Here is an 11,660-nt window from a genome sequence, read left to right as displayed (position 1 = left end):
TTTTGAGATGGAGTCTGGCTCTGTCGCCCAGGCTGGAGTGCAGTGGCCAGATCTCAGCTCACTGTAAGCTCCGCCTCCTGGGTTTACCCCATTCTCCTGCCTCAGCCTCCCGAGTAGCTGGGACTACAGGCGCCCACCACCTCACCTGGCTAGTTTTTTGTATTTTTTAGTAGAGACGGGGTTTCACCGTGTTAGCCAGGATGGTCTTGATCTCCTGACCTCATGATCGGCCCGTCTCGGCCTCCCAAAGTGCTGGGATTACAGGCTTGAGCCACCACGCCTGGCCCATCTTTATGATTTTAAAATATCAGAATGCTTATGATTACAGAAAAAACTAGAATAGAAAATTTAATTTTCTCATAAAGAGACAATCCTCGAATTTGTAAAAACAAAAATTTTAGTTTTTATATAGTTTTATTAATAAGCATACAGAGAAACGCTGATATATATACATGTTCAAAGTGTCACAATAATATTCTGAAACGTACAAAATTCAAATGTCTAAATTTTACATGGCAATGCAAAAGAAAAAATTAATAACAAGTATATTTTATTAAAAACTTCATTTATCATGAAAATTAGTGAGATTACAAAGATTAAACTATAACTGAATTTCATACCCTAATGGGTCAAGTCCCTGGTCTAGGAGCATTAGAGAGGACTCTCTTAGCTTCTGCAGCAACTTCCTTAGCTCTTCCTTAGAAAATACCTGATTTTTAAAAAGAGAAATAAGAATGAGAACAAAGACAAGTATGAACTTAGTTAGCTAATCAATCTGATTAGCTTCATATAAGAAGAAATTCCTCTTTAAGATTTATGTAGCCAAAGGCTAGTAAATTAGAGTGGTTCAGGAATTTCAAGGCGAATTCTCAGAGTCAGTCTATATATTTCTAACTGCTTACAAATATATACACATTTTGGGAAAAAAGCACAAACATTAAAACAGGACTATTACTTTAAGAAAATCCAAGAACAATTACAAATGTAAACACATCTTCACAAAATATTACTACAGAGCATATCAAATCATTAAAATTTAAAACTACAATGCTCTAGAACTTACCAGGTACAGTTTGTGGCGCTCAGAGGATACCATATCTGCTAACTGTAGGCACTCCTGATACTGACCAGTACTGTGCAATATTGTATGAAGCAGAAAACACAACATTGGCAGACAAAGCTTTCTCAGTAAAACCATTTGATGTGTTCTTTCATGGTCTTCTTCAGCATCCTACAAACAGACATCAATAAATCATTTTAACAATTTAAGCTAAAGATCCTTACAAAAAGAAAAGCTAAGTACTGAATCAAATCCAGAATGTAATTGGTAGATAAGATTTAACAGCAAAAAAGTATGAAGATGAATAAAGTAGACTACAGAGAGGTCAGAGGTATGACAGTGAAAATAAAATGCTTCTGCATTTGTATTTCTAATAAACTTACTGTGTCCTGAATAAAAACATGCATAAAAAGAATGAGTTAGAAACTGAATATCATTAGAGCAAAAATCAGAACAGAAAACAATCACCACTCCCTTGGATGTTTACACAGATAAATCAAGATAGCTCTAAGGAGGCCTGAGAGGACACACCAGACTGACAGCAATGACTGTTGCTGGGAAAAAGAGGATATGGGGAGGGGCACACAGGGAGGGTCAACTTCACTGCAGACTACTTTTCTTATAAACAAGGAAAATGGAATTTATGATTTCTTCATATAATTTTTAAAAACAGAAAAACAGAACCTATAGACTTGAATAATACAATTAATGAGTCAGAACAGATATATGAGGAAAACAAGTAGGAAAAACAATTGTCATTCCTTTATACATACATGGATCTTTCTTAAAATCGATGTGAACAGTAAAAGTACAGAAAAAAGAGTAAACCTCTTATGCCCACTACATTTACTTACAACAAATTTGAAAATTAAAATAATTAAAAAGTAACCAAACACATAATTTCTTGTTTTTTTTTTCTTTTCTTTTTTTTACCTTTTTCTTCTTTTTTGAGACAGTGTCTCTCTCTGTTGCCCAGTCTGGAATGCAGTGGTACAATCATGGCTCTCTGAAGCCTTGATCTCCGCGCTCAAGCGATCCTCCTACTTCAGCCTCCCAAGTAGCTAAGAACCACAGGCATGTGCCACCATGCCTGGCTAATTTTTTTATTTTAAAAAAATAATAATTTTATTATTTGCAGAGATGGGGTCTCCCTATGTTGCCCAAACTGGTATCAAACTCTTGGGCTCAAGTGATTCTCCTGCCTGAGCCTCCCAAAGTGCTGGGATTACAGGAATGACACACTACAATTTCTGAAATAATCTTAAAAACAGAAAGGAAATCAATAGCACTAATAGTGCAGAAAAAACAAAAAACATAAAAACAGGATAAGCTAAAATAATAACTGCTCCTTTGAAAAGCCTAATGGAATATCTAAAAATATCTTCATGTGAGAGGCTATATTAAATTGCTAAAACATTTTTCAAATGAAGATGTAAGTGGAGGGGTTAATCAACAACAAAATATAATCTGGTAATTAATACCAAGGAGTAATTGTACTAATTTGGGCTAATTTAAGTCAGGTTTCCACACATAGGAAAAATTACTATTAATATTTTGGTCCTGTTTGAAGCATAAATACATAAAAGCAAATATTAAAGTGCTTCTTTACAAGGGAAGCACCTGTATTTCTTTCCTCAAATAGATACTTGCTACCTTCAGAGGTGGATTTTAAATACTTCAAGGTTTTATTTGTAATTCATATTAGTGATCCCAACCTAGAACCCAGTAAGAATAAGGGGACTGCTTCTTTCTGGACCTTTCCATTTGTGCTCCAATATAGTCTTTCTGTCTATGTTAAAGAGGCCGGGTGCCCCTGGCTTCTGACTCCTTGTTGCCTGAAAAGCAGCAGGTTACTTTCTCATCTCATAGGATGGACACAGACTTGCTTTTCCTAAATCGTGTTGCTGCCATAATATCAGAGTGTGCTGCAGGTAATCTCTTCTGCTAATTATAATGAATTCTGATACTAGCGGGCAGGCTGCCAGCAACCATCCAGGGTAATGGCTGACAGACCCAGCAATTTGCTACAGGGAAAAGTAAATAAACAGCTCTGCTAAAACTGAAGACATTTTTCTCATCTGAATGAACAAAACCTTTGAAATAGCCCGTAAATATGTAAAACAGACAGATTATTTCCACTAGGGATATATAGTGTCTTGTATGTGAGAAAAACTCATTACCTAATATGTGTTGATAGCAAGAGTTGATTGATACTGTTATTACAGCTATTCCTAATCTGAAGACAGTACATTAACCTCAGTAACACAATTATCATTCATTTACCAAGTACCACTGAAAGCCTCTCATGTGCTCAGCATTATTTTAAGTGCCAGAGTCAAAGAAATAAAGAAAACAAGGTTACTCCCTTCATGAAGGTTATATTCTAATGAGGGTAGACATAAAAAAGCAAATAAATTAATACGTATTATATCAGATTGTGCTAAGTGCTATAAAGAAAACTACTGCAGGATATGGAGATTAAAAGGGACAGGTGTGTGTGTGTATACACATGCATACATGCTATTTTAAATAGGGTGGCTGGGTTGGGGAGAGGTTCTTGAAAGAGATGACATTGGAGCAGACTGCTGAAAGAAGTACAAAGTCATCCATGCACATATCTTGGCGAAGGAGCATTCTAGGCAGAGCGGAACCAGTGAAGAGGCCCAGAAGGCTAGGATATAGTGACGGGAGAGCAGTAGGCCACAAGATTAGGGGGTTAGTTTAAAAAAAAGAACAAAACAAAACAAAAGTATGTATACTCTTGTACATCAAGAAAAGAAAGATTTTATTCCAAGTGCAATAAGAAGGCATCAGAAAGTTCTGAGTAAGAGAGTCGCATATATTCCATTCTGAAAGGGTCACTAGTCCATCTGCATAAGGAACAGGTTGTATAAAGAACAGTGAGAAGCCAGGGAAGACAGCAGAGGCTTGGACTAGAATGTACTAGAGGTAGAGGTAGTGAAAGGTAGGTAAAGATGACCTGCCTGCTCCATTTTCTCTGCCATCCCTCTGTGCCACCAGCCCCAACACTAAGGGGACTATTCCAGTTATTTAAAAACTTGAGGGGTAGCTATATAAAAAAGCACATAATGCTTGGGCTATTGCATACAGCCATGCCTTGTACAAGGGTGGCTGGCCAAGCAAGTCAGTGGGGCTGAAATCTAGCCTGTGTTCTGTTCTATATGCTGTGTGCACTTGCCATGGAATCTATCTATGTAAGGGAAGGGAATTAAAAAATTTTTTTTTTTTTGGGACGGAGTCTCCCTCTGTTGCCCAGGCTGGAGTGCAGTGGTGCAATCTTGGCTCACTGAAACCTCCGCCTCCCTGGATTCAATCGATTCTCCTGCCTCAGCCTCCCTAGTAGCTGGGATTACAGGTGCGAGCCACCATACCCGGCTAATTTTTTGTATTTTTATTTTATTTTTTTGAGACAGAGGCTCGCTCCATCACCAGGCTGGAGTGCAGTGGCACGATCTCAGCTCACTGCAACCTCCGCCTCCCAGGTTCAAGCGATTCTTCTGCCTCAGCCTCCCAAGTAGCTGGGACTACAGGCACGTGCCACCATGCCTGGCTAGTTTTCTGTATTTTTAGTAGAGACAGGGTTTCACCATGTTGGCCAGGATGATCTCAATCTCCTGACCTTGTGGTCCGCCCACCTTGGCCTTCCAAAGTGCTGGGATTACGGGCATGAGCCACTGTGCCCAGCCAATTTTTTGTATTTTTAGTAGAAACGGGGTTTCACCATATTGGTCAGGCTGGCCTCGAATTCCTGGCCTCATGTGACCCGCCCTCCTCGGCCTCCCAAAGTGCTGGGATTACAGGCATGAGCCACCGCTCCCGGCTAGAATTACAATTTTCTAATTCACATACAAGTGACATGTGTTAGCAGGAGCCTTGAACAGTGCCCTACGTCATCGACCATATAGGAGTATTAGGCTCAACAAAGGTGATTAAAATGTTATTAATCATTTACCTGTTCAACAAACCTCTTTTCTGGATTAGTTTTAAAGAAATAATTGAGACTGAATATTGATTTTTAAATCCCTGATGAAACAAAATGGCATATCATTCATTGCCTTCCATCTCAACTCCTTTTTTTTTTTTCTGAGACAGTGTCTCACTCTGTCACCTAGGCTGAAGTGCAGTGGCACGATCTCGGCTCACTGCAACCTCTGCCTCCTGGGTTCAGGCCATTCTCCTGCCTCAGCCTCCCCAGTGGCTGGGACTACAGGCATGCATCAACATACTGGGCTATTTTTTTTGTATTTTTAGTAGAAATGGGGTTTTGCCATGTTGTCCAGGCTGTTCTGAAGCTCCTGACCTCAGGTGATCCACCCGCCTCAGCCTCTCAAAGTGCTCGGAATACAGGCGTGAGCCACCACGCTTGACCTCAACTCCAATTTTACGAGACCCCAGACTATTTTGTGGCTTTCACTACCTAATCCACTTAATTAATAATTAGAATAGCAAAGATTTATATATAAGTAAAGCATTGAAGTCTTTTCAAAATTTAAGTGACACTTAATTAGCATTTTACAACATTAAAATTTTATCTTCAAAAGAATCAGCATGAATCAGATGAGAAAGGTTTTGCCAGAGGAACCTGTGGAAGGTTTAAAACAAGTCAAGGGAGTTCTATTATGAACGTTAGGATAAAAAGTGGAGACTCGGCTGGGCACAGTGGCGCACACCTGTAATCCCAGGCACTTTGGGAGGCCAAGGAAGGTGGGTCACCTGAGGTCAGGAGTTCAAGACCAGCCTGGCCAACATGGTGAGATCCCATCTCTACTAAAAATACAAAAATTAGCTGGGCATGGTGGCAGATGCCTGTAATCCCAGGTACTTGGGAGGCTGAGGCAAGAGAATCTGGGAGGCAGAGGTTGCAGTGAGCCAAGGTTGTGCCATTGCACTCCAGCCTGGGCGACAAGAGCAAAACTCTTTCTCAAAAAAAAAAAAAAAAAAAAAAAAGGTGGAGACACAGTAACTCATGCCTGTAATCCCAGCACTTTGGGAGGCCAAGGGGGGAGGACAGCTTGAGGCTAGGAATTCAAGACCAGCTTGGGCAACACAGCAAGATACAGTCTCAAAAAAAAAAAAAAAAACAAAAACAGTCAGGCATGATGGCGTGTGCCTGTTGTCCTAGCTACTGGGGAGGCTGATGCAGAAGGACTGCTTGAGCCCAAAGGTTTGAGGCTGCAGTGAGCTATGATCAAGCCACTGTCCTCCAGCCTGGGTGGCAGAGCAAGATGTTGTCTCTAAAACAACAACAAAAAAATAAAGTGGAGACATTTGAGATAATTACTCCCTCAGTAATAGTGGCAAATAGGGGCTCAAATTTAGTTCACTGTCCCGCCTCTATTCTTTTTCCTTCCGGTCAGAGAGGCTAAAAAAAAAAAAAAAAAAAAAAAGCAGCAGCTAAAATTAAAGAAAAAGTATTAAATAGATGAGAGTATGAAGAATAGCAAAAGGAAAGATATCAAGAACACTCCTATCATTTTCTTTGTTCAAAATAATACATCGAATATCCAAGAAGCCAGCATTTCCAGTTCTCAGACAGCTCATCAGGTCTACAAAGGATAAACTAAGCTACTCATTGTTTCTGTCATGCACCAGGGTCAGGCTGCAATGTCTTTCCCTTATATGACTATTATCTCAGTAACCTTCCTTTCCCCATCTCAGCTCATCCAAATTCTACCAGTATGTTCAAGATTCAGTTAAATGTTATACATTTCAAGCATACTTTCCAGTTCCCTTTCAGGTGGAAACAATCTTTTCTTTTCTGGTACTCAGAAAATACTTAACTTGTGCCTTTCTTATGGCACTTAATACTTCTGTAACTGGTTCTCAACACAGGCTATATATTACATTAAAGCACTCCAGGTGATTAAAAAAACAAAAACAAACCCCTGCCCTACCTCAGACCAATTACACCAGAATCTCTGGGAGTAGAACCCTGTAGTATTTTTAAAAAGTTTGCCAGGTCATTAAAATGGACAGCCCAGAGGTGAGAGCCCCTACCTTAGCTATGCCTTACTGATACTACTCGAGTTATCTTTATATCTGTAAATGGAGTCACATACATGTATAATTAAATTTTTAGCTCCAGAATTTTTAAAAATTAGATTTTTGTATCCTGTGTGAACACAGTAAATGTGAACTAACACTTTATCCAAGAATCAAATATTCCCATTCCCTAGCTAGTATTTTCAGTTTAGCTTAAAATATGGGATTTAGCTATATCTACAATTATGTAAAATCTGTAGATGCTTCCATTTAGAGACAGAACATTTTAAAAAAAACATGGTGACTGTTTCGGTTTTTGGCTATAAACAATGCACACAGCTTACCTCTCTAACATCCACCATCCACCCTCCATCAACAAACAACAAGACGTTATACATTTTCTCCTTCACATCAGCAGTTAGGGCATCCAAATGCCCTTTCCAAATACCAAAATCCATCTGCAAAACAAACACAAGGCAGACATATAATGTATAAAACCCAATAAATAATGTATTTGTAAAGTACAGACAGGAACATACATATAGAACATCATTCTAAAGAGTTGACGTTTCAGTCTGCCAAATACAAAAATAAGTATCAACAGACTGCAGTTAAATAAAATGCTAAAATGTTAGCTTTGTAAATGAATGTTCATGTCACCTGAAGGCATTTTTCATGTTTGGTTAATTACCTACAGAAAAGTAACTAAACAGATTGTGTCTCCCAAAGCAGGACATTAACAGGAAGATTACCTGTTATGATAGAAAGATAGTGCTGAAGAAATGATCTATTTAAATATACAACATACATTTATAAGATGCAATAGGCACATCCCAGATCCATATTTAACTTACTTCATATTTCCTTTCTTTGTGTTCATGAGCCACTTTCTCAGTAAAAGTTGGTTGAGGTATCAAAGTAGGTTTTTGTGGAACTGAATTCATATGCTTAAACCACTCATTAAAGGTTTCATGGGCTTCCTAAAATGTAAAATAAAGAACCAAAATATAAAATAACAAAAGTTTTCACTTTTATCGTTTCACCAAAATTTTTAACATTTGATTCTTAGAAATAATTTTGCAGCATCAAGAAATAAAAACTGTTAAATATATATATTTTTTGCCTCCAAAAATTCATATCATGAATAAATGTTTTGTCAAGTGACAAACAAGGTATATATATTGTGTTTTCTGGCATCTTCTCCAATATCAGCACCCTGACTGTATATGTATCTTGACATTTATCGCTCTGTAACATAGGCATGTGTACTCGTCTTCTTAACTAGCCTATTAGTTTTTAGAGGGCAAGGATAGGGTGCTATCCACAGATTTGGCCCTACTACCTAACCCACTATAATTACATAATTATTTATTGAATAAATTTTTTTTTTGTTTTTGAGACAGGACCTTGCTCTGTCACCCAGGCTGGAGTGCATGATCTAATGAAGATAAGGCATGATTTCCACTCACTGCAGCCTCAACTCCCTGGGCTCATGTGATCCTCCCACCTCGGCCTCTCAAGTAGCTGGGACTACAAGTACATGCTACTATGCCTGGCGAATTTCGTTTTTATTTTTTTGTAGAGATGGGGGGGATCTCACTGTGTTGCTCAGGCCAGTCTTGAACTCCCAGGCTCAAGCGATCCTCTTGCCTTGGCATCCAAAGTGTTGGGATTAGAGGCGTGAGACACCGCATCTGGCCTTGAATGAATTTTGAATGAGTATGTTGCTATTTCAGTCATAACAAACCTACAGCATCTTGCTTTTTCTCAGTTATTGATAAAAGCAGAAATTTAAAGCTGAGACATGCGTTCACAAAATCTTAAGAAAACATAACTTCCAGACATCATAGACACTATCTACCATGTGAGATGATCTTGGTTGGTTAGCATCGATTAGAGAATCATGCTAATGAAGACAAGGTCATGTCAGTCCCCTTGTGGATGACTCAGCACTATAGTCACAAGAAAGGTAAGATGAACCAACACTACTTCTAGAAAAAAGTTCAAACTCTGAGAGTGAATCCGAAAAATCATCACGAAGATAGGCACATTTGCGGCTTTCTTTACAGTCTCACCAAATAAGCTCTGATGCACAAATGTTCTCTGATAGCATTATCATCTTCAGCAGGAAGTGGACTTTCCATTCCTTGTTCCTCCCACTGATTATAGATTTCTGCTATAGAATCCTGAGGAATTTTCACAAATACTTCTTTTGCAGCTTCGTGCTTTTTTGATGCTGTGAAAAAAGACACACAATTTTGAATACCCGTGGACTTCTCTGTAATGGTTTCTAAAGGAGTCAAATCACTGGTTTCCAAATTTTACAGTGACCTGTATCTATTTCAGGGCCCAAAGCACTCTGTTAAAAGTCTTGGTGATCTTTCTACCTGATAGACTGGCTTTTTCCTATCTCAATGTGATACTATCACAAAAGGATACACCAAATGCAGTTACTTTTACATACTTCTATGTCTTGAAGCAATTAAGTTTTCAAAGTCTGATAGCCTTGCGATTATTTGCAAAATTGATTAAGATAATGAAAATTCACTGTTAAAATGTTTTGTTTCATAATATCATGTTTGATAAAGAGTGGCTGGTTTTTCCCTCCCCATGGAAGGATCAAAAACAACTCCCCCAAATTCAAAAACACATGAATTTGAATAAAAACGTTTAAAAAAAGAATAAAAAGTCTGGGTGTGGTGGCTCACGCCTATAATCCCAGCACTTCAGGAGGCCAAGGTGGGAGGACTGCTTCAAGGCCAGGAGTTCGAGACCTGCCTAGGCAACATAGTGAGAACCCATCTCTAGAAAAAAATGTTTAAAAATTAGGTGGGTGTGGTGGCAGGTGCCTGTAGTCCCAGCTACTTGGGAGGCTGAGGTAGAAAGAAGAATGGCGCCCAGGAGTTTGAAGCTGCATAAAAATATAGCATACCTAAGAATTTTCTCATAATTGCATTGCCTTGTTTCAGTGCTTCTGCCCTCTGCGCTGGGTCAAATACCAACCAGTCAATTACATCAATTTTTAAACGATCCTCCTATTTATGAAATGGGAAAAAAAGAAAAAGGAACATCAGGGTTTTTTTTTTTTTTTAAAGATATTCTACAAATTAGTAGAATTAACTTACACCTGTACTTCCAGTAAACATCATTTTCCCTCAAGTTATACAAAATTATGAAAGCATCTAACTTTCCTTAGTGTATTTTCATATTTAACAGCTCTCTATTAAATTATAGAAAATACTGCTGGGCATGCTGGCTCACATCCGTAATCCTAGCACATTGGGAGGCCAAGGAGAGCGGATCCCTTGAGCTCACGAGTTTGAGACCAGCCTGGGTAACATGGCAAAACCCCTTCGCTACAAGGAATACAAAAAATTAGCTGGGCATGGTGGCACATGCCTGTAATCCCAGCTACTCGGGAGACTGAGGGAGGGTGGCTTGAGCCTAGAAGGCAAAGGTTGCAGTGAGCAGAGATAGCGCCACTGCACTCCAGCCTTGGTAATAGAGCTAGACCTTGTTGTCTCAAAAAAATAAAAATAAGGCCGGGCGCAGTGGCTCAAGTCTGTAATCCCAGCACTTTGGGAGGCCAAGATGGGCGGATCATGAGGTCAGGAGATCGAGACCATCCTGGCTAACACAGTGAAACCCCGTCTCTACTAAAAAATACAAAAAACTAGCCGGGCGAGGTGGCGGGCGCCTGTAGTCCCAGCTACTCCGGAGGCTGAGGCAGGAGAATGGGGTAAACCCAGGAGGCGGAGCTTGCAGTGAGCTGAGATCCGGCCACTGCACTCCAGCCCGGGCGACAGGGCAAGACTCCGTCTCAAAAATAAATAAATAAATAAATAAATAAAAATAAAAATAAAAATAAATTATAGAAAAAACTTACTGGATTATTAATCTGGAATTATATATTGTATGCTCACCAATTTAACCATGTGATTCCTTTAAATGCTACTCTAAAATAGTTTTCTTAGATATAACTTTCTATTTCTTTCTGAAAATATGAGTAAGCAAGCTACATAAGTTAGTGATTCAATCAAGTATTTAAAATAACCTGATGAGCAACAAGCCAAAGCTGAGATTTTTTTTCTATTAAAGAAGCTCCTTTAACATACTACTATAAGTAATCCTTTATGTAAGACTTTAAATTTAAAAGGTCTGGGCTGACAAAGAGACATTCTTAAAAAAGAAAAACTAATGTACTACTTCTTTTATGAAGGGAGAAGTTCAGCAAGGAATAACATAAAAGATTATTAGAAGTTACACAACACCTCTGCCCCCCATCCCAAATTACCTCAGTAGTGCCAGTATCTAGGGCTGGGGCCAGGTCATGATGACTAAATTCACCATTATCTTTCTTTCGAATATTCTCAACTACAGTTTTTGTTATTGTTGCAACATCCAAATCTAAATAATTTTTTGAAGCAACAAAAAACAGAGATTAATAATTGATAGTAATATTTTCTAAACAGTCATAATGATTCAGTAAATTTGGAACAATAATTCCTTAAAATAAAATATGTAAAATATGAAAGATATTTATACAAAAGAAAATGCCAAAATTAAAAGATATTTTACATATGAGTTACAGCATAAG

General features: G+C 38.5%; 1 protein-coding gene across 3 annotated transcripts in view; it reads right to left on the bottom strand.

Moving 5' to 3' along the window:
- Positions 1-379: 379 nt before the first annotated feature.
- Positions 380-11,660, bottom strand: part of NUP107 (nucleoporin 107) — a 56,258-nt gene continuing 44,977 nt past the window's right edge. For all 3 annotated transcript variants that reach the window (XM_050748588.1, XM_050748589.1, XM_050748590.1), the window contains 7 exons: positions 11,358-11,470; positions 9,996-10,098; positions 9,139-9,299; positions 7,918-8,043; positions 7,408-7,521; positions 1,064-1,231; positions 380-709 (listed from right to left, as the gene is read on the bottom strand). In XM_050748588.1, coding sequence (XP_050604545.1) covers positions 602-709; positions 1,064-1,231; positions 7,408-7,521; positions 7,918-8,043; positions 9,139-9,299; positions 9,996-10,098; positions 11,358-11,470 — 893 coding nt within the window. In that variant the 3' untranslated portion in view covers positions 380-601. The remainder of the gene's footprint in view (positions 710-1,063; positions 1,232-7,407; positions 7,522-7,917; positions 8,044-9,138; positions 9,300-9,995; positions 10,099-11,357; positions 11,471-11,660) is intronic.

This window comes from Macaca thibetana, chromosome 11 (assembly GCF_024542745.1).
Source record: "Macaca thibetana thibetana isolate TM-01 chromosome 11, ASM2454274v1, whole genome shotgun sequence".
In the NCBI taxonomy this organism is placed as follows: domain Eukaryota; kingdom Metazoa; phylum Chordata; class Mammalia; order Primates; family Cercopithecidae; genus Macaca; species Macaca thibetana.
Note: the sequence above shows the minus strand (reverse complement) of the source record. Positions and strands in the feature narration are given on the sequence as shown.